Consider the following 23,943-nt stretch of genomic DNA (forward strand, 5'->3'; position numbering starts at 1 on the left):
GGGAGCTTTTTTGGTTCACATCTCATGCCAGCTCTCTGTTGGAACCAATATTTTCTTGAAAGCTCCTATCAACTGAGCTGATTTGCCTCTGGCTTAGCATTTACAGTGATGATACAGCCTAGGTTTTCCTTTTCTTCCCTGCAGGACCCTCAGACTCAGGGGTCTTTTTGAATTGTCTTTTTTTCCGTGCAGGTACTTCAGGCTCAGAGGTCTTTATGAAATTTCCTCCACATGTCTGCTCATGCTCTCGGAACCAGCGTTCCTTGGAGGAGGGCACCATATTTCTTGTCCTTTTCACTACTTTTTGGCAGGGCCCATCACATGTCCACCAATGCTTCTTTAATGCCTCAACTTCTTCATCAAAACTGTGTTCAATCTAAGGAAATAACATAAAAGCAACATGTAACATCCGTGATGATACATAATCTAGTACAACTGGCGGCCCGCGACCCCCCCTTGTGTGGCCCCCCGCCGACCTGCTGTGTTTGGTTACCATGTGTAAGATTTAAATGTAAGATATAAAAGATTTAAATTTCCCACACCAGTCAGTTGAACTGAAGAAGCTGCTCGGATGAGTAGTGAAACGTCTTCATTGATTACTCAGCAAGTCCAGTTGTTTTAACTTTACCTATACTAGATATACCATGACCTGGATGAATGAAAATCTTCATAGTCATACATCTTAGAGTGTAGAAAATTCACAGATCTGCACACACACTATTATCTGCAGTTGGGGAATATTAATAAAAAGAGGGGCCACGTCCACGACTGCAGATAATAGTGTGTGTGCGGATATGTGAATTTTCTACAGTTGCTGAGTGACCTAGCTGGGTCAGAGGAGGACCAGCACCACCATTGCAGGATTTATATCTAATTCAAATACCATATTGTAATAAATCACTTACCGTTATATTTGTGCCGACCTTTCTATTGATGACCTCCATTATCTTTAGGAAGTTTTTCCCATGCGGGTCGTCTGGGTCTCTCTGGTTTCTGGCACATAGGAAGGCATGGATCATCTCATGAAGGAGAGACTGCAGGGAATATTAAACACAGTTACTTAAATACTGGATACAGGCAACTGGGTTATCTTACAGCAGGGGTAGCCACATTCAAATGTAAAAAGAGTTGGGGAACAACACAAGCATGAAAAAGTCCCTTGGGTGCCAAATAAGGGCTGTGATTGGCTATTTGGTAGCCCCTATGTGGACTGGCAGTCTACAAGAAGCTCTACTTGGCACTATACTTAGTTTTTATGCAATTGAAACTTGATTTCAAAACTGGAATTCAACAATAAGCACCTGATTTGAAGACCCTGAGAGCAACATCCAAGGGGTTGGAAAGCAACATGTTGCTCACAAGCTACTGGTTGGGGATCACTGTCTTACAGCATGCAAAGCTTAAGTTATCTAATACTTATAAAACAAAACACTTACTTCCACTGTGTCCCTTCTAGGCCGTAATTCAAGGATTGGTTGGCTCAGTTCTATTACGCATCCTTTGCAATCCCCATTCTCATTCATAGAATGAACGCATTGTCCAGACGATCTAGGAAAAAAATGTAGATATTAAGTGACAATCGATCTGTGACCCACATGTATCACTACCCAAAAACTTCCTGCTTCTTTCTTGGGATGTTTGGAAAAAATATATCTTTCTGTACACACGTTACTAAAACCATAATGTATGCTATCCTGTACAGGTATTGGATCTGTTATCCACTAACACATTATCCAGAATGTTCTGACGTATCGAATGGCTGTCTGCCATAGGCTCCAATTTTATCCAAATAATCCACATTTTTAAAAATTAATTTCCTTTTTCTGTGTAATAATAATAACAGTAGTTTGTACTTGATCCACACTAAGATAAGGTTAATCCTTATTGGAAGCAAAAACAGCCTATGGGGTTTATTTAATGTTTACTTGAATTTCTAGTAGACTTAAGCTTTGAAGATCCTTATTACAGAAAGATCTGTTATCTGGAAAACCCCAGATCCTGAGCATTCTGGATAACAGATCCCATACCTGTACAATGAATAGAATGGCAGTCCATGTAGAACTATTTTGTAGGTACTTTTATAGATAAGGCCTCTTGTATGCACATATACTAGACATACACAGCTTTCTCTCATACATTGCAGTAGACTTAGGGATTTACTTGGGTAACTGACTTCTGCATGAAGCAACAGTTTGACTTTTGAACTGCCAAACAGCATAAGTAGGTTTTAGGAAATGTAAAACCTCTACAATAGTGAATATTTTTGCTTCCATTTCACTTTAAATGAGGGCCCACACGTTTCATTTAAATAAAAGAAGTGACAATAATAGACTTAATAACAAGAAAAGGCTCAACTGTCAAAACTGGTCATTTTCTGTATCTAATATTCTATCTGTATCTAATATTGCCAGCGGCCGCATATTCATAAATCTGTATTGGATAAAGTAAAATGTATTTCTTTCTCTTTGATACTGTGAAATAAGTTGTTGAAAAGAAAACCTTTAGGTTTAGTTATTTTTGTGAAGCCTATCCTCTATCCAGCTCAGCCAACTGTGGAAAGTTGGAGTTTGTAGCTGCAAAGGAATTTGGGGGTGTTCTATGTGTGTGTTTGTTTTGGGTCACAACCCTCATGACTTACCGAGTCATCTTCCTGCTCCACTTGACTTTAAGCTCAGGTAATATGCCGAGGAAGATGGTCTCTCTGAATTCATCAAACAGATCCTGGAGGTTTGGCTTTGGGTCGATAATTTCCCAAATAGGATCGACAATAGAGGGTCGGCTTTTTGGAGGCTGGTCTGTTGGAGTAGGACTTGAGTCACGTTGGCTTTCATGATGAGATTTCGAAGATTGATAATTAGTATTTGAAGTTTGATCTTTCTCTTGACTCATGATGGCTGCTGATCGCTACCGTCACGTGTCACGAACTGAAGTTGTTTACCAGTCAGTGCATGATGCTGTATAGATCTCATTGTGATGTCATGCGCTGCGTCATGGAAACCATTCTTGCCTCATTGTGCAAGTGCAATTGGCCCCGCCTCTGAGACAGGTGGCAGTTGGTTTTAATTTTAAATATGTTGTGTTTTTGAATTAGTTAGCTTTTTGTTCAGCAGCTCTCCCATGTGGAATCTAAGCAGCTATCTGGTTGCTAGGGTCCAGTTTACCCAAGCAACCAGGCAGTGGTTCAAATGAGAGACTAAAAAGTAAATAGGAGAGGGCCTGAACAGAAAGATAAGGAATTAAAATTAAGAATGACAACAAAATTATAGCCTGGACAGACAAGAAGCTCTTATTTTGTTGGGCATAAGGCATGGGGCTGTGAGGGTGGGTGGAGGTTGAAGTAGAGCGTGATTGCTGGTAACAAGCCTGGTCATGGTGGGTCAGTGGTGTTACTAGCCATTCTACTGAGCTGGACAATTTAAATGTTTTAATGGGCCCTTGTTCTACATAATTGGCTGGGCCAACCATTAAGGGGCCAAGGAAGCAGTGACTTGGACTCATAACCTGGCCCCCAGGGTGACGGGAGCTTTAAATAAGTAATACAGGACCCAACATTTCTGAAGGTGGGCCTGGCAAATGTTAATTAGAAATAAGCCCAAGTGAACAACTGACTTTCAGACCATGTTGTGAGATGGACTGACCCAATTATCCCTTCCTTCTTTATTCCCAGGCTCAGATAATATCTAGGGCATAAAGTGCCACATATTGTAACAATACAAGAGAAGCCCCCATCCTACCATATTTTTATTCTCAGTACCATTATGTAATAGGATTTGACTATTCCAAAGGATTGTTTGGGGATCCACATATATTGCAGGAAAATGAATGGTTGATCATCCATATACTGTAGCAGTGTAGATAAACCTCACGACACTCAGGCCTACGTGAAAATTTCAACGATTTATTGACATCAGAAAGGAGGGCGTGTAAATCCACACTGTTTGATCATCCATATAGTTCATCCCATAAAGAAAAATTCATGGTAATTCAACCCCACACGCCATAAACGCCCTTGCAGAGACAGGGCAAAGACCAGGGAATAATTATGCTGCCCTTGTATATCATCTTTCTCTGTGCAGTTCTGACCTCCACACCCTTTATTCTGCATAGTCTTAGTTTCCTCTGAAGGCAACCATCCTGGTCCTCTCACTTCTCTACCCTGTGGCATCTTCTGCCCACTAGTGATGGGCGAATTTATTCGCCATGCGCGAATTCGCGGCGAATTTGCGCGATTCGCGTCGAGCGAATAAATTCGCGAAACGCCAGCGAAAATTCGCGGTAAAAATTCGCCGGCGTCAAAAAATTTTTTTTTCGAAAAAAGTCGCCGGCGCCAAAAACGGGCGCCGGCGTCGGAAAAACGGGCGCCGGCGTCAAAAACGGGCGCCGGCGTCAAAAACGAGACGCCGGCACCGTTTCGCGAATTTTTCGCCGTTTCGCGAATTTCGCGCGAAATTCGCGAATTTTTCGGCGAAGCGAAACGGCGCAAATTCGCCCATCACTACTGCCCACCACTAATTCCATCTGATTCTTGCATCCCCTCAGACTGTTAGTTAGTTCTAGTCCAGCTCCACCTACATCTTTGTCTCATTCCAGAATCTACTGAGTATTATTGCACAATATTCTCAGTATTTTCTCAGATTTCCAATGATTTCTTCAAAGCTCCTGCCAGGTGAGCTGTTAGGCCTCTGGCTTAGCATTCCCATAATGATACAGCCTAGGATTTACTTTTCTTCTGTGAAGGACCCTCAGGCTCAGAGCTCTTTATACAATTTCCTCCACAGGTTGCTTAAGCTCTCTGAACCAGTGTTCCTTGGAGGAGGGTGCCATGTTTCTTGTTCTTCTTCCTTGTAGAAGGGCTGCCATCTTTCTTTTTCTTCTTCCTTGAAGGAAAGCGCCATGTTTCTTGTTCTTTTCACTACTTTTTTGGCAGGGCCTATCGAATCTCCACCAATGCTTCTTTAATGAGGCAACTTCTTGGTCAAAACTATGTTCAGTTTAAGAACTACCAGAGGAGCAGTGGGTGTGACCTAACACGCCCCCCCCCAATACTACTCACTGGAGAAGGCATGGATCAGCTAATCAATGAGAGACTGTGGCGAATAATAAATACAACTACTGAAATATTTATTATAGCAGAGTGGGTTATCTTATAGTATGTGAGAGTATGGTATCAGATTTGTATCTAACATCTAAACAATATCATGTTCTTAATCTAATTAATTTAAAACAAAACACTTAATTCCACCGTATCCCTTCTAGGCCGCAATTCAAGGATCGGTTGGCTATGTTCTATTTTGTATCCTTTGCAATCCCCATCCTCATTCAAAGAATTAGTGCATTGTTCAGCTATTCTAAGAAAAAAATGTAGATAATTTAGCAATGCTCAAAGTTCCTACTTCTTTCTTTGGGCATAAGGATCCATCATGGACACAATGTGTAGAATGGCAGACCATGTAGAATGTATTTCTGCACTACTTTGTATGTCTATATACTACTTTGTGCAGAGCTCTGTTTACATGCCCAGATTCTGATGATTGAATCCTCCATATCAGGCTTGGCCTAATGTTCTGACAGCAACTTGTTGTTCATGAACCAGCCAAATTCTGCTTTTTAAACTTTGATTACCCTTTGATAAACAACTGATTATTTTTATATTCTTATTAAAATCTCCCCAGAATCTCAGTTTGGGAACCGGAATCCAAACACTTAATCCACTAGATGGTGCAGTCTGAGTGATTTATTATAGTAACTGTAATACAACACAGTTCAGAACTCTTTTCCCAAGTATTTTAGTGATGCAACTTACATTAGCCAGGAGATGGGTGAATATGGCCCCTCTGTGTTGATCTTTGACCCTCCTTCAAATGCTAAATGACCCATCTGCTGCCTGCACTAATTTTATTAACCGCACAGACGTTATTAAATGCACACTCATAATATAATCCCTGTCCTTGCTCCATTCCGGTCTGTCCTAAACTTGAGACAGTTATTATAAATCCAGACCAGACAAGCAGACAATGAAGGTGCAAAACAAATGCTATGTCCAGTTGGGTCCAACTTACCGTAACAAACAGGCACAGTTTAAATGCAGGACTAGAATTTACTGTTCTGTTGCAGGACTTACTGTTACTGCCACTTAGGTCTGGTTGGGTTGAAATGGGCCCTAGCATCTCATGTACACTGAGGCCTAAACAGCCCTCCACAGGCCCAATAGATAGTGACTGTCTATGGCATCTTACATCAGCCCCTTTGGCATTTGCCAGAATTTACAGATTGCCAGTCAAGACCTGTATTTACCTACATATAGCCACTACCCACAACATGCTGCACTGTTACTCTAGCCAACAATGCTACTGCAAATCACCCAAAACACTAGGCACATATCTTTTGGGCAGTGTAAAAATCCTGTTTGGCAAGGACTGCATTGGCATACTGATACTGTCCTCTCTTGATGGGTCTGCATAGGCCCACATTAGGATCTGATCGTTGACCTGTAGGTACCAAATTAAACATCTGATTATTAGGCAAGTGGATCTATATGTGTATGGACAGCTTTACTCTCACCTTCATATTGCCATTAATCCCCAGCATCCCCTCCCTGTTACTTTCACCTGCACATTGCTTTTAATCCAAGCACCCTTTTCCGATTGTTCTCACCCGCATAATGCCACTATTACTCAGCACCCCCTTTCTGTTACTCTCCCCGTCACATTTCTTCTAATCCCAGAACCCCTTCCCTGTTACTCTCACCTGAACACTGCCACTAATCCCCGGCACCCCCTCCCTGTTACTCTCCCCTGCACATTGCTTGTAATCCCTGGCACCCCTTCCTTGTTACTCTCACCTGCATATTGCCACTTATACCCAGCACCCCCTCCTTGTTACTTGCCACTGCACATTGCCTCTAATACCCAGCATGCCGTACCTGTTACTCTCACCTGCACATTGATCCTAATTCCCTGGCACCCCTTCCTTGTTACTCTCACCTGCATATTGCCACTAATACTTGGCACCTCCTACCTATTACTCTCCCCTGCACATTGGCACTAATACTTGGCACCTCCTACCTATTACTCTCCCATGCACATTGGCACTAAAGCCTGGAGCCCCTTCCCTGTTACTCTCCCCTGCACATTGCCATTAATCCCCAGCACCCCTTCCCTTTTACTCTGGCCTGCAATTTGCCAGATATTTGATAATATTCGCATGCCAGAAAGCACAAATTTAGAAAGGTCAATCTATTTTCATTCTGAAATACAAAATGTGTTGTTTTTTCCCTTTAAATTTCCTAAACATCTGTTTTAGTTGACACAAAAATAGAAAAGAAACATTGCTACAGATCCATAAAATAATAGACTGCGGTATTGGGGGACTTGCACCTATTTAATCCTTGTTACAGTGTTACACACAGGGGAGGCACTTGCATGACTCGTCCTACTCAGCAGCCTCATCAGTGATGACTCTGAGTAATTATATTCAGGGTATCAGCTCACGGTGCTCGCAAGACCATGTGACCAACTGCAAGAGCAGCCTCTCCAGCTTCCCCCCCCTCCCGAATCTTCTCTTGCATCCTCAGCTGTCATGGCGACTCCTAACAGTGTGACTCCCACCAACTGCAGCTGGTGGCCCATTTCGGCTGTAGAGAACGATGCCGGCAATTCTAAAGAGCCTGAAGATCACCCGGAGTCTTTCAGCCCCAAATCCAAGGACACGCTTGTTTTGTATCACTGGACTCAGTCGTTTAGTTCTCAAAAGGTATTTGCTTTCATTCTATGTAATGGGGGGGGGGGTTGCTAACACACATACAGGGTTGCTGACAATCTGGTTGCACAGTGGGGGAGGTATTCAGACAATGGGGATTGTATGCCAATATTGTGCACTTAGTAATAGAATAATGGGAGGGGGGCTACAATTGTTAAACTGTCCTGTTGCTGAGATTTTATTCCAGTTGCACGTAGGGTTGCCACCTTTTCTGGAAAAAAATACCGGCCTTCCTATATATTTATCTTTGTTCCCTATTAATAACATTGGGATCAACCATCATTGTTACCGGCCAGGTGGCAACCCATCATGGCTACACAATCCAAGGACACAGTGCTCGGACTTCCCCAGCGAGAGCAAGGGCAGCTGGAATTGATTTCTACTCTGGGAGTTTATTGTCCTCCACCCTTATGGTTTATATCTGTTCCGTGCGGAAGATAGTGGGCTTGCACTCTGCTTATGATATCAGTAGGGCTTGTCCTGCAGTTGTACTGGGAATGTACCTGATCAATTAGACCTGTACTCCCCATCTTTCTTTTATATCGCCCTCCCGGTGAGTTTATTTATTTTAATTCACATAATTATTCGTTATCACTCATATGGAGACCCTGGCCTTTTTTTTTTTAAAGGAGTTTTTTTACATTCTCCCCCCTGTTGCTAAATGAAGCAGCATTTTTAACACAAGAGCGGCTTAACCAGCAGGGGATCACTTATTCTGCTGTACTGTGCCCGATTCTCTGGCTGTAAATGGCATTATTTATTAAAGCACATCCGGTACAGGAACGTAATGGTGCAGAGATCTCATAAAAACAACTCCATCCATCACAGTCTTCACTACTGTACTGCTTCCTAATGGGTAAGCCTGTATAGCTATTATAATCATCATTATTATTATTATTATTATTATAGGGATACCGTGCTCATAAAGTACCTTTATTCTTATCAAGGGCTCAGAAAGAGATAAGCTTCTAGGAGACTAACAGTGAGCTGCATCATTCTCTCTGATCCTACAGATCAATTAGTATTTTCCAGCTGTTTCAAAGAAAACATTGGGATTAAGTTAACTTTTAGTATGTTATAGAATGGCTAATTCTAAGCAACTTTTCAATTTGCCTTCTTCTTCTTCTAACTCTTTCCAGCTTTCAAATGGGGGGTCATCTAAAATACAATTGCTCTGTAAAGCTACAAATGTATTGTTATTGTTGCTTTTTATTACTTAGCTTTCTATTTGGACCCCCTCCTATTCTTGTTCCAGTCTCTCATTCAAATCAATGTATGGTTGCTAGAGTAATTTGGACCCTAACAACCAGATGGCTGAAATTGAAACCTGGAGAGATGCTGAATAAAAATCTAAATAACTCAAAAGAGTTCCCTGTATAACTCAGCCTGCAGCCTTGTGCCTTTATATGGTCACAGAACAACCCATGAGTGACTTCTAATATCCTTATCATTTACAGTAGGGGGTACATTATCCCTTATAATACATGAGTGATACTCAGAGTTCCCTGTATAACTCAGCCTGCAGCCTTGTGCCTTTATATGGTCACAGAACAACCCATGAGTGACTTCTAATATCCTTATCATTTACAGTAGGGGGTACATTATCCCTTATAATACATGAGTGATACTCAGAGTTCCCTGTATAACTCAGCCTGCAGCCTTGTGCCTTTATATGGTCACAGAACCCCTCAGTCCCTTCTAATATCCTTATAACTTACTGTAGGGGGTACATTATGCCTTATAATATAAGAGTGATACTCAGAGTTCCCTGTATAACTCAGCCTGCAGCCTTGTGTCTTTATATGGTCACAGAACAACCCCTCAGTGACTTCTAATATCCTTATCATTTACAGTAGGGGGTACATTATCCCTTATAATACATGAGTGATACTCAGAGTTCCCTGTATAACTCAGCCTGTAGCCTTGTGTCTTTATATGGTCACAGAACAACCCCTCAGTGACTTCTAATATCCTTATCATTTACAGTAGGGGGTACATTATCCCTTATAATACATGAGTGATACTCAGAGTTCCCTGTATAACTCAGCCTGCAGCCTTGTGCCTTTATATGGTCACAGAACCCCTCAGTGACTTCTAATATCCTTATCATTTACAGTAGGGGTACATTATCCCTTATAATACATGAGTGATACTCAGAGTTCCCTGTATAACTCAGCCTGCAGCCTTGTGCCTTTATATGGCCACAGAACCCCTCTAATATCCTTATCATTTAAAGTAAGGGGTACATAAATATTATGTATATGGTAGTATAACATCATCATATATAACTGTAATGGGACATCTCTGACAAAAGCAGCAAAATATTCATGAACACGAATGTAATTCCTGTCTGTACGATGTCACCTTGAAATATAGTCAGTCCTTTTTTTTTAAATGTTAAAAATTAAATGTTTGGGAAATCAAGCCAACAATAACAATACTGATCAATAATTAATGAGTCTTTTCAGTTGAATTAGTCCTTGGTCTTTTTCTCTCTCTCATGACTAAATATTGATCAGTCACACATGCTCCTGCTGCCCTTGGGGACAGATTATTACCAACCCAAAAAAGACAGTTCGGTTAATGAATCTTGCTCACTCGACTCCATAGCATTTATCTCTGGGGGCAAAACATTATCATTTTCTTTTTTTATTTAAGGGCAAGTAAAGCAAAATTTACTTAAAGGGATACTGTCATGGGGAAAAATTTATTTTTCAAAATGAATCAGTTAATAGCACTGCTCCAGCAGAATTCTGCTCTGAAATCCATTTCTCAAAAGAGCAAACAGATTTTTTTATATTCAATTTTGAAATCTGACATGGGGCTAGACATTTTGTCAATTTCCCAGCTGCCCCTGGTCATGTGACTTGTGCCTGCACTTTAGGAGAGAAATGCTTTCTGGCAGGCTGCTGTTTTTCCTTCTCAATGTAACTGAATGTGTCTCAGTGGGACATGGGTTTTTACTATTGAGTGTTGTTCTTTTGTTTGGCTGCTGGGGAGGGGGGTGATATCACTCCAACTTGCAGTACAGCAGTAAAGAGTGATCTAGGTTTATCAGAGCACAAGTCACATGACTTGGGGCAGCTGGGAAATTGACAATATGTCTAGCCCCATGTGAGATTTCAAAATTGAATATAAAAAAATCTGTTTTTCCCATGACAGTATCCCTTTAAAGTGGGTATAATCCTGCTGGAATACAACTCCCATCATGCTGCAGGGGTTAAAAGAATGCTGGAAGCTGTAGTCCAGCAAAACCAGGGATATATTGATAAAGCTAACATGCCCCCATGTCTCCAGGGTATTACCTATTTAGTGCAATAAGATAATTCAATGAGAATCCTGCCTGCTCCTTATTCATCTGGGTTCACTTCTTTGTCCATGGGATCATGACTGGGGGCAATAAACACAATTCTTCTTGCTATGAACCACTAAGATACATTGGGGCAGGTTTACTAAAGGACAAAGTGACTAACGTTAGTGAAAATTCGGCAGCGTGACATCATTTTGTTACTTAACTGATTTACTAACGAGCGCAGGCGTAACTTCGCTAGCCAAGGAGACTCTAGCGGTACTTCCCTCCCTTAAGCCTGGCGAAGTTGCACTCTACGCAAATTCACTAAGATGTGGATTTTACTGAACGTTACCTCAAGCACCAGACTTACCTTCGCCACCTCAGACCAGGCGAAGTGCAATAGAGTAGATAGGAGTTCTTCAAAAAAAATTTGAACATTTGAATTGAACAAGTCCCAAAAAACGCTGGCGACTTTTCAGTTTTTCAGGGTGATCGTAAATTTTTTTTAGGATACCCGGCTTCCCCCCTACATTTCCTAACATATGGCACATAAACTATACTTTATTTTATTTTATTAAGGTTTCCCGGGCTTGTGTAGTGTAATGTATTTGCTGCAACATATACGTCCATTGAACTTTCCCTTCCGCCATATGTAAATTAGCCAACGCTAGCGCAACTTCGCTTTGTTTGCCGAATTAACGCTAGCGCAACTACGCTATCGTTCATCACCCTGGACGCAACTTCGCATTTTAGTGAATTAGCATTGTCCTTGCAAATTTTCATTGCTGGTGAATTTCCGCAGGTTAGTGAATTTGCCCCATTGTGTCCTCCCTTCTGGTGTTTGATCATATCAGCAAGTCAAAAGTGAACAGTAATCTCCCTATGTTAGATTCCTGCAACATGGCTGACATTGTGCAGGATTTCCATTGGTGGATTTATTTGCATCTGTAATTAAATGCATGCTAATTTGTGGAATGCAATGGGAGAGCCTCAAGCTGCAGAAAAAAATATTTCAAAAACTGTAAAAGATAAAAGATGAAGACCGATTTTCTTTGGAACTCTTCTGTCTGCACCCTACTAAAAGTCAATTTTAAGGTGGCTTACCTACCCTTTAAAGCAGGGATCCCCAACCACCGGTCCGTGGATAGTCTTGAACTGGGCCGTCGAGCCTAGCGACCAATAAACGCGGCACGCCGAATTGGACACGGGTGCAACAAAGTGGACACCAGAATTGCCCACAAAAAAGGTTGGGGACCGTTGCTTTAAAGCGTTGAGCCGATGAATACCTTATTGAGTTCTGCTGCATTATTGTTTCTATCCTAGCATGAAGAACACCGAGTTATTTTGCTACAGTCGCAGCTATTAATGATACCATCTGCAGAAACCTGAAGTGCTTGTACTGCTGAAGGGCATGGCACAAGGAACGTAAGGGCAGACAGTCTCTTCTCCTGTAATGAAGTCCATTCAGTGATTTCACATAGTAATTACTGTATGCAAGAGAATCCTCCAATGAGAATCCTGCATACACTGTGCATAGCCAGTTTCCTGTTCTAGAACCATTAAATATATTTTCATAGCAATGTACACCTGAAAGGCTCCCTCTTGAAGTGTGTTTACAGTGTGATATCAGCAAGCTGAAATTGGGCAGAAATCTCCCAATTTTAAATAATTTCTTTTGCAGAGGGTGTGGCTAAATGATAAAAGGGGTGGGTTCTGAAGTCATTGGGGGCGTGCCCAGTTGTAAAATACCTACTAATGGTTTTCACCTGGTATAGCTTCAATACACAACTCTCTAAGTTTGCTTATAGCCTGGATGTAGAGACATATGATATAACTATGTCAGCATAGGTATAAGCAAAATTCAGCAGGAATAGTTGCCCTTCAAATCTTGTAACCCAAATTTTACTTAGGTAAGTGACGATTTATTGTTCCCATGTAATAAAATGTCTAACAATCTTTTTAAGTCACTGTTTTCATTAAAACTGTTAAATAACAACCCTTCAGAGAAGAAGAGTTCTTATTGAAGAGTTCCATTGCATCTGTAATTAACTTTGGGAATATTTTTAGGAGGAACTTTAGGAAAGGTTTGTTCCTCTTTACAGTTCACATATGAATTTTATCAGGAGACAACTGTTTTTCTGGGATGAATCCAGATCCCATGGAAGAAACCTTTGCAAACACAAGAAGAACCTACACACACACCATGTAGATTGTGCACAGGTTGGACTCCAACCAGGACCTCACCATTGCAAGGCTGCAACTCTAACTCTACTGTTTTATTCCAGATACGTTTGGTGATAGCCGAGAAAGGATTCCCGTGTGATGAGAGAGATGTCAGCTTGCCACTCACAGAGCACAAAGAGCCTTGGTTCATGCGCCTCAACCTCGGAGAAGAAGTGCCTGTGGTCATCCATGGGGACAACATTATTAGTGACTACAACCAAATTATCGATTACATTGAAGACAATTTTGTCGGAGGTAAGGTCATTAAGATCATTAGATGTCTAATCTATGTCCCAACTACAAAGACTTCAAAATCTTCTAGAGCGGCCCACAAAGTGTTGGCCTTGTCCCACCTGAGTGGGACCAAAGAAGATGCTGGGATTGACATAGCCTGGAGGACATTTGAGAAGAAAGCTTATTTAATTTCCTAGTTGTTAGACCCTATTTGGATGAGATATTCTTGGAAGCATGACTGAACGGCTGATATATGTGTAACCTTGTAGTAAGCTATACAGGCTCCTGATCAGGTATTGGACCAAAAAGGGCAGCTTGAAACCAAATAGTCAAAAATACACATCTAAAGAACTTGATTTCCTGAGTTTGATTAGAGATCTGAAATATATGATTATCAGCAAACAGATTCCAATAACCTTTTACAAATAAAAATAAATACATATTTAAAATGCTACTCTCTTGCTAAACCAAGCATATAATTATAGGACAAATACTTATCCTTTTAATGCAGTAGTTGTCTTTTTTCAGTTTAAGATCCACCTCATAGTTCTAGCCTTTGCCAGGGTACTCTTAGCTCATAATAAGGTTACAGATACAGGGTTGTAACTACAGAGGGAGCAAACCCTGTGATTGCAGGGGCCCCAGATTAGGCCCTAATTAATGAACGATTTTAATATATCTTGGTAGAACAGGCCAATTTATCAATATTTTGAGGCCCTAAATTGAATTTTCTGTGGGCCCAGTAACCTCTAGTTACTGTACAGATATATAGAACCATTGGGGTAAAAGTCACCCTGCTATCTTTCCAGGGGTACAGAGGGCACAAATAAGCACTCACCCCAAATCTCCCCCTAACTGGCCCCCTTAGCTCATAACAAGGTTACAGATATATATAAACATTGGGGTAACAGTCACCCTGCTATAGTTCCAGGGGTACCCAGGGTACAAATAAGCACTCACCCCAAATCTCCCCCTAACTGGCCTTCAGACTGGGCCCCCTTAGCTCATAACAAGGTTACAGATATATAGAAACATTGGGGTAACAGTCACCCTGCTATAGTTCAAGGGGTACCCAGGGCACAAATAAGGACTCACCCCAAATCTCCCCCTAACTGGCCTTCAGACTGGGCCCCCTTAGCTCATAACAAGGTTACAGATATATAGAAACATTGGGGTAACAGTCACCCTGCTATAGTTCCAGGGGTACCCAGGGTACAAATAAACACTCACCCCAAATCTCCCCCTAACTGGCCTTCAGGCTGGGCCCCCTTAGCTCATAACAAGGTTACAGATATATAGAAACATTGGGGTAACAGTCACCCTGCTATAGTTCCAGGGGTACCCAGGGTACAAATAAACACTCACCCCAAATCTCCCCCTAACTGGCCTTCAGGCTGGGCCCCCTTAGCTCATAACAAGGTTACAGATATATAGAAACATTGGGGTAACAGTTACCCTGCTATAGTTCCAGGGGTACCCAGGGCACAAATAAGGACTCACCCCAAATCTCCCCCTAACTGACCTTCAGGCTGGGCCCCCTTAGCTCATAACAAGGTTACAGATATATAGAAACATTGGGGTAACAGTCACCCTGCTATAGTTCCAGGGGTACCCAGGGTACAAATAAACACTCACCCCAAATCTCCCCCTAACTGGCCTTCAGGCTGGGCCCCCTTAGCTCATAACAAGGTTACAGATATATAGAAACATTGTGGAATGTCATTAAGCCATAGTCCCAAGAATACCATGGGTAACAAATAAGTGTTCATCCCAAATATCACCCTAACTGGCCTTTAGTTTGGGCCCCTTAGCTCATAACAAGGTTACCGATATAGAAAAACATTGGCGTAACAGTCATTAAGCCATAGTATCAAGAATATCTTTGGCAGCAAATAAGTGTTCACCCCAAATGTCCCTGCAAGTTGTAATTTCAAGTGTAACTAGGAGGACAATTAAGTATTCATCCAAAATCTATCCTAGCTGGCCTTTTAACTGAGCTACTGTATATCAGTATTACTGAAGTGGTTAATGCTTGCATGTAACCTGTATTTCCAATGTTTTCACCCATCTATTGTACAGGGTTGCTGAACATACTGGTGTAATAAGGTTTATTTGCAGAAAGCTACTAAAACATATCTTCCCTATTAGGCAAAACCAAGATTTGTTCAGGTATTGCGATACATTTAAGCTGGCCAACTATGTCAGTGACCTCCCTGATTAAGTAATTGGCACATTCCAAAACTGTCTGGAATTAAAGCTCTTGGGTCTTACAAAGTTTATACTTTCTAGACGAGCAGCCAAGCTAGGAAAGCAGTAATAATACAATTTTACAATTGTTTTATTACAGGTATGGGATCTGTTTTTCAGAATGCTCAGGATCTGGGGTTTTCCGGAGAACAAATATTTTTTGTAATTGAATCTTCACACCTTGTGGGACATTCACTAAGATTCGTAGTTGCGCCAGGCGTAACTTCGCTGTACTTCGCCAGGCGTAGTTTCGGCAGCGCTCCGCAAATTCACTAAAATCCGAAGTTGCGCTCAGGGGTAGCATAAGGTTGCGAAGTTGCGCTAGCGTTGATTCGCTAAGCGAATCGAAGTTACGCTAGCGATGGTTAATTTGCATACGGCGCCAAATTCAAATTTCAATGGAGGAATATGTAGCAGCACTACAAATGCCTGGGAAACCTTCAAAACATGAAATAAAATTCTTATTTTGCCCTACACATGTGCCCACTGTATAGTTAAGTTGCCATGAGTTAGGAAATGTAGGAAAAAATTTTTTTCGATCTTTTTCAGCCTATCACCCATAATATAGAAAAAACGCCAGCGTTTTTTGGGACTTGAAAAAAATGTTAACTTTTTTTGAAGAAATCCCTATCTACTCTATTGCGCTTCGCCTGGTCTGAGGTGGCGAAGGAAGTCTGGCGTAAAAGGTAGCGTTCAGTACACTGCGCGCGTTAGTGAATTTGCAGTTACGTCCGTTGCGCAAATTCGCCAGGCGTAAGGGTGCGGTAACACTAGCGAAGTTGCGCCAGCGTCCGTTAGTGAATTTGCGAAGTAACGAAAATGCCCAACGCTAGCGAATTGATGCTAGCCTTAGGCGCTTCGGCACATAGTGAATTTGCCCCCTTAAGTCTACTAACTAGAAAATCATATAAACATGAAATAAACCCAATAGGCTGGTTTTGCTTCCACTAAGGATTAATTATATCTTAGTTGGGATCAAGTACAAGCGACTGTTTTATTATTACAGAAAAAAAGAAAATAATTTTTAAAAATTTTTAGCTATTTGGATAAAATGGAGTCTTTCTTTAATTTAGAACTTTCTGGATAACGGCTTTCCGGATAAAAGATCCCATGCATGTTCTTCCCAAGCTACCATCTTTTAGAGGTCATTTTACAGCAATGAAAACAAAACAATGTCCCATTTCTGAAAAGAAAACAATATTGTTGCCAGAACAATGTACTGTATGTGTACAGTTGCTAAGTTACCATCAAGCACAAGGTAAAGTGTTATTATAGCAAATCAGTCATAAATTAAGAATTGTTTGTTTTACATAGGACCCTACAGGAAATTGCAGTGGCATATATTTAGATAACGGGTCCCCAGACAAAAGACACCATACCAAGGCCAGGGCTCAGATACTGTTGTCCATGTAGAAGTTAAATTGTCTTTCCTTTTTCCTAGATGTTGCTTTTTTTTTGCATATTGGCTTAAACAAGGTCCAACTTATGTGACACCATAGGCAACTCAAAGCCTGTGAAGGGTTCATGTTCTGCTTCCAGGGATGGTGGATTGAATTGGCTATCTATTTGGTTAGACTTATGGGCCTCTGATATGCAGATATTGTAGCTTGTGCTATCTTAATTTGGATGGAGGGGTAAATAAATAATGGCCTCAATATTTATATATTGCACTCTGATGCACACGTCTGGTTAATGCCCTGACACACACACAGACAGACTATGGGGCAGATTTACTCGAGGGCAAAGTGGCTAATGCTAGCGTCAATTCGCTAGCGTACCGCCCGCAGGGACATCGCCAATTGACTAACAGGCACAGGCGATAAACGCTAGCGGCCATTCGCACTTTATCGTAAGGCGACAATTCACTCTGGCAATTGGACGTTGCTCCGCATATTCAATGGAATGTGGATTTTACTGAACGTTACCTCTTTCCCAGACTTGCCTTCAACAGCTCAGACCAGGTGAAGTGCACTGGAGAGCATAGATCTTCCTCAATCTTCTGTTACTTACATCATATTTTTTAGTGGAAAAATCTCCAAAAAATGCTGGCGTCTTTTCCTTTTTTCAGAGTGATAGCCTGCAAAAGTCCGTAAAATTTTCGGATAACCGGCTTCCCCCATACATTTTCTAACATATGGAACATTAACAATACAGTGGGCTCATGTGTAGGGCATTATAACAACTCTATTGTCTTTATTAAGGTTCCCTGGGCTTGTGTAATGTAATGATACGTCCATTCAACTTTAAATTTCCCGCTGTATGCAAATTAACCTGAGCACAAGACCTCTAGTGAACTTTCGCTAGGCAAAAATAGCGCATCTTCGATTTCGATTGCTTGCATTGCCGAAGTAATGCTAGCGAAACGTCGCCAGCGTTTGGCGCCCATGACTCCGCATTCCCGTGAATTTGCGTTGTCTAAGCAAAGTGTAGCGATGGGTGCGAAACGGTCGTTGGCAAATTTTCGCACTCTAGTAAATCTGCCCCTATATTTCTGCTTGTTCAGAGCTGTAATACAATAAACCTGACTATAAAACATACCCAAACTGTAGGCAAAAAGCCAGGTGTAATTTGATTTTCTATTGATATATTAGACACACTGGAAAAAGTAAAAGATCTATAACGTTCCTGTCCCAAGGCCAATCTGCTTTGTCAATAGCTTTGCCAGGGGTTGGCTCATTTTCTGGCCAATGTACCCTGCATTTTAATCAGTGGCTCATATAATAAGTCGGTGTTTATGCGGCAGAATAATAATGATACATTTCTCCAGTGGCAGTGCATTGATTAACTTAAAGAACAGACTAAGCCATATGGACCTATCACTGCATGTTTGCAGTCTGTCCTTGGCTGAGCAGAACCACAACAGTGTTGGACTGGGTCACACAGCACATGTCATAGATTTACAGCAGATGGACAGTGATTGCTTCCTATGTCTGTGCTTTTCCATGGCAATTGTTGGTATGCCATCAAGGCAGCCGATTTCTGGTACACACTAAAATTGTTTTATAGGAACCATTCCAGTCCCAGTCCATAGGATGCTGATAATAAACCTCCTATTTTAAAGGGGACACAAATCTTTCCTAAAACTATGCCATTTCTACCCCCTAGCTTTTCAAAAAAGGCATTCTAAACATACTTACAGATACAAAAACTTTCTTGATCAAGAACTGATCTCATTATGTAAATATCAGGGTGAACTAAGTACTGTTTAGGTGCTAGAAGAAATGTTTATTGCCCCCCAGGTATCCATAGATGAAGTGAAATTGTCACTGGTGGGTCTTATTACATTTAAAGGTCCATGGTTGACCAGGAGACCCAGGGAAAAGCTTTCCTTTTCTCACTGAGCTACAGCTCCCATCATGCTTTAACCCTGGAGATGTGGTCCAGTAACATTTGGATGGAGCATGAATACAGGGTTTATATCTCTCTTAAAATATGTGGATGTTAGAAGTCTCCTTGAGGTTCCATGACCTTTATAACAGCAAAACCTTCTTCTCGGGCACTTTCCATTCCCTTATATTTTATAATAGTGGGTACATTATTCTATATCAGTGATCCCCAACCTGTGGCTCAAGAGCAACATGTTGCTCACCAATCCCTTGGATGTTGCTCCCAGAGACCTCAAAGCAAGTGCTTATTTTGGTGCTAGTATTAATAGTTTTGTCGTTTATAAAGCCACTTGTGTTCCTGTGGTTATCTTGTAATACAGTGTTAGTGTGATTTAAGTACAGGTTGACAATTCTATAAACCCTGATGTTCATCTGCTTGAAACTAAAATGTAGATCAGATGCAGGTTGTAGTAACACATTCTATTTTTGATTATAATTCCAGAACTTATCCCCAAATTGATACCAGAAACGGGGACAATTCTCCACTCTAGAGTACTCCAATACAGAGACATTTTGGAGAAGCTCCCGATGGATGCCTACACACATGGATGTATCCTCCACCCGGAACTTACTACGGATTCCATGATCCCAAAGTACGCCACTGCTGAAATCCGCCGTAAGTGGCCATGTTAGCTGGCTGCCTTTATCTAAGTCAGCAAGTTAGAAGGACGGCCTTTTAAAGTCATGTTGCCAGGTATCCATAACACAGCAGGTCCACAGCAATTCCAAATAGAAACATTTGGACCAAGATACATTTAACAGATTTAATAATTAAGCACCTTACACTGAACACCAAAATACTAAAACTCTGTTTTATTTGTTTTAGATTTCGATCTATGAGATATATTCAACTAAGAAACCCTAATCCATTCATTTAACATACAATACCATACACAGAAGGACCCACTTCTTGGGCAAGGTCATTTAAAAGGAGATCTCTGCCTAATTTGGCCCTATACAAGGCCAAGAGTGAGATCCCCTTGAGGGCATAAAAATGGCTGTTAGTTACAGACCATAACAAAATCTGATGTCTGCTCAGCCAAGATATTTTCACACATAGGACAACAATGGATTAGCTCAACAAGGACCAAGCTGTCAGGCAATATCTTACAGTGTATGGAGCACACCATTTTACGTAGGGAATAGTTAATAAGGACAAGTACTCTTCTATGTCTATCCACTATTTTCCAACATGGATTCTGTAAATTTTTACATATTTCTCTTGATCACCTTATAGGACACTTGGTCAATGCCAGCACAGAACTGACAAAACTTGATCACGAGGAGCCTCAGCTTACAGAGCCATATCTCTCCAAACAGAAGAAGCTCATGGTAAAAAAAAAAGCCAGCCTTTTTAATTTTATTAGCTGGAAAAGTCTAAAGCAACACATAGAGTCTGGGTTCTTTTCTATGTTAATGAAATGTCATAATTTTAAAGGGAATAAATGTTAGATATCCCTGACTTCTACCAACTTGAGTCCATATACTTGGTGAGTGTAATCAGGGGTCCTCATTGGAGCACAAAGCTGCTTTTATTAGTAGATTGTCTCACAACTCTTATGAGAATCCTATGTCCTATCACAGAAGGTGCTAAACTCAATCTTTACCTTGTTCACATGATCCCTGATTTATCCAAGGATGGATGCTGGTCTCCTTAGTGTTCTGGGCCTATGCTTCAGAATCCCCAGGAGCACCGACCCCTTCTGGAGTGGAGTCCAAAGAGGAAGAGCCATGTGCTCTCCCATTATATAACCTATTGACAGGAACTACAATCACAGATCCCTGAGCTAGTTATGGAAACTCCCCACTTCCATGTATGACAGAATTGGGACTTCCTGAATCAGTACCCCTTGGGCCCCTACATAAACTTTTAAAAAATGCTGCCCACCCTGTGGCTCTCCAAAGTCCATATATTTCATTTCATTACAGATACAAGAGAATTCGTCTTTGAAGGTGTTGTCACTGTCAACATAGAAAGATTAACGGGCATTTTTGCTTGCTGATATCACAATTGAATTAATAACCCCATGGGTGGATATAGTCTCGTTGAGGTTTTCCAAAGGACACCTAAGGATTCCAAGGACAGCAAATATAAAAATACTGGGAGCTCAGAGCAGAGAAAAACCAGTCAAGGCAATAGGGCACATTAGCAGTTATTTTATGAAATATCTCTCTCATGAGTCTTACATTAGAATTCTTGAGTTGCATTAGTAAGTCTATTAATGAAACCTATGAGAGCCTCAGCCAATGTGAGAAGAACTTTCTTGGGTTGGACACAAGCAATAATAAATGTGTAAGAGCAAAACAATATTTCTCACTTGCAAGGTGACCAAAAAAATTAGAAGGTTTCTTATATATTGTGATAAATCTGCCCCTCAAGTTTCTATTCAAATGACTATAAAAACAATATATGAGAAGGGTCCAAGGATAATGTAGTAAATATCTGGATTTCTTTTAGGCTAAGATATTGGAACATGACAATGTGAACTATTTGATGAAGATTCTAATACAGCTATCGATGGTTCTAGATCAAATTGAAGCTGAGCTGGAAAAAAGAAAACTGGAATATGAAGGTATGCTACAAATATACTGTATTTATGTACCTTATGTATTTATATATACAAATATGTATTTACCACTACACTACATTGCATTAAAGGGGACATTAAGGGGGTTATTTATTTTAAAGTCTGAATGCAAAAAACTCATAAAACTCTTAATTTTCGCGATTTATTATACCCCGAGGATGGAAAAAGTCAGAATCCGAGAATCCGGCATGTTAGAGCTGTCGAGGTTGTAAATAAGTCAATGGGAAAAGTCCCGAAGATATTCTTATCTGCGGTGGGTTTTGTGCAATAATCTGAACATTTTGTGATTTTTGCCCTAAAATCTGAAAAATTTTATTTTTTTTCCTGAACAGGAATTTTTCGTGAAAATGTGTAGATAAATAAGGGGAAATAACCCGTGCAGATTTGGTTGGAGTATATTTTAGGAAATAATTCGGATTTCAATAAATAACCCCCTAACTTCCCTCAAGCACGCCTGTTTGCACCCACTGGCTATCCAAGGAAGGTATATCAAGTCAGTATTTGCAGAGCAAAATAAAGGAAAGGGTTTGTAAATTTTTAATATTTATAGAAATAAATCTATTAAATGGCTAATTAACATTTTTAAGTTATTTTAATGCGTTCTCCTATTAGGGAAAATAGATACCATAGAAAGCAAGTTGCATCAGAGAAAATATATGCATTATATATAATGAAAAGGATAACTAAAGCCTGAAAAGTAATTAGACTATTATAGTTTAGTGATTTGTTGATGCATCGCTCTTTATCAGTCAAGAGGTACAATGAAATTTCACAGTTTCAAAGGTGTCCTTGGAGGTCCTTTCCTGGTGGTCAGTGACCTTGCACATGCGCAGTATTGTCACCCTCTATATTGCATCATCCATAGTATTTTATATCACTTTCTTATGATTATTTTGCTTTTCTAGGTCAAAAATGTGAACTTTGGCTTTGCGGCCATGTCTTTACCTTAGCCGATATTCTGCTGGGAGCTACGCTACATCGGCTCAAGTTCCTAGGACTTTCCAAAAAATACTGGGAAGACGGAAGCCGACCGAACCTCCAGTCCTTCTTTGAGAGAATACAGAAGAGATATGCATTCCGCAAAGTACTGGGAGACATCCACAGTACACTGCTATCAGCCGTCTTGCCCAACGCCTTCCGGCTTGTGAAACGGAAACCGCCATCATTCTTTGGGGCATCTTTCCTTATGGGGTCATTGGGAGGAATGGGCTATTTTGCTTACTGGTACTTAAAGAAAAAATACATGTAATGACTTACAGTTGGTGTTAGTTTGATGTCTCTGTGCTATATGTGGTATTATCAAGCCTAGTAACAGTATATGAAATCTACAAAAAAAAAGTTGCCATGATTCCAAAAATCCGATTCCTTACTGCTAATGTTAACATTCCATATTAGGAAACCAATAGAACAATAGTGAAGAGAAAAAAAGACAAGGTACAACTGTTCCATAGGTGAAAAGAATTGTTGATAGATTGTTCCCATAATAATAAGTCTCACTGAGAAGAAAAAAAATAAGTAGAATTCAGAGAGTTCCACCAATTTATTGATGCTTTGAATCTCAATGACTAAAAATGTTTACTCTGCTCCCGGTCCATTAAGGATGACCAAAACAAGCCATCGCTGTCTCAAACGTGTTTTTTATTTCTGCTATATATTTTTTTAAAGGTTTGAATAGTAAGAAGAGCACAGGAAAAAAAACAACCATTGACTCCTTTAAATATCAGCGATAATGGGTTATTTCTTTTATTTCGGGGGTGGGGATATTTTTGTGAATTATTGCATTGAGATATGTGATTTTTTTTATTTATTTTTATTTTTCATTAAATCCGATATTTTTAATTGAGCTTTTTTTTAGAATGTATGTATTTTTGTTGATACCCCCCTTTTCGATGCCTTTGAAACAGTTTCAAACGATTGTGACCATTTGTCTGATATCCTGTTAGTTCTATGTGACACACAGAATTTGTTACACAAAGATTTTGGGGGCTGATTCCCTCCTTTTTCGGTTGATGAGTTTTTGTTTGGTGTTTTGTCTGCACATGATCATAATTTCACAGGGTTCAACACTTTCTTGTGCCTTTTTGTATGTCAGAAAAAAAATGATGAAGTTCTGAGCCAAGAAAGTATTACAGATCTTCAATAAAACTTTGGTGAGAAACCATAATAGGTATTTCAACTTATTCTAATGCCAACGTTTAGTTCAGGGTCAACCAGC

At 40.5% G+C, this 23,943-nt stretch overlaps 1 protein-coding gene across 3 annotated transcripts; it reads left to right on the forward strand.

Annotated features, from left to right (window-relative positions):
* The first annotated feature begins 7,519 nt into the window (after nt 1-7,519).
* On the forward strand, nt 7,520-23,892 carry gdap1l1.L (ganglioside induced differentiation associated protein 1-like 1 L homeolog). Of its 3 annotated transcripts, none has more exons than XM_018234901.2 (6): nt 7,520-7,752; nt 13,336-13,528; nt 19,583-19,756; nt 20,378-20,472; nt 21,599-21,713; nt 22,634-23,892. In XM_018234901.2, exons 1-6 carry the CDS (start codon nt 7,579-7,581, stop codon nt 22,975-22,977), a joined length of 1,095 nt encoding a protein of 364 aa, XP_018090390.1. In that variant the 5' UTR covers nt 7,520-7,578; the 3' UTR covers nt 22,978-23,892. The 3 variants fall into 3 exon arrangements, with proteins under 3 accessions (XP_018090390.1, XP_041431743.1, XP_018090391.1); XM_041575809.1 differs by lacking the exon at nt 7,520-7,752 and adding an exon at nt 8,058-8,311; XM_018234902.2 differs by lacking the exon at nt 7,520-7,752 and adding an exon at nt 8,386-8,614.
* Nucleotides 23,893-23,943: the final 51 nt, after the last annotated feature.

This window comes from Xenopus laevis, chromosome 9_10L (assembly GCF_017654675.1).
Source record: "Xenopus laevis strain J_2021 chromosome 9_10L, Xenopus_laevis_v10.1, whole genome shotgun sequence".
NCBI lineage: Eukaryota > Metazoa > Chordata > Amphibia > Anura > Pipidae > Xenopus > Xenopus laevis.

What these genes read in the sequence shown, in the direction of transcription:
- gdap1l1.L (XM_018234901.2), top strand. Translation starts at nt 7,579, where the DNA reads ATGGCGACTCCTAACAGTGTGACTCCCACCAACTGCAGCTGGTGGCCC. An exon ending in AGTCGTTTAGTTCTCAAAAG is followed by an intron (nt 7,753 to 13,335) that starts GTATTTGCTTTC and finishes GTTTTATTCCAG; the next exon opens with ATACGTTTGGTGATAGCCGA. An exon ending in TGAAGACAATTTTGTCGGAG is followed by an intron (nt 13,529 to 19,582) that starts GTAAGGTCATTA and finishes TTATAATTCCAG; the next exon opens with AACTTATCCCCAAATTGATA.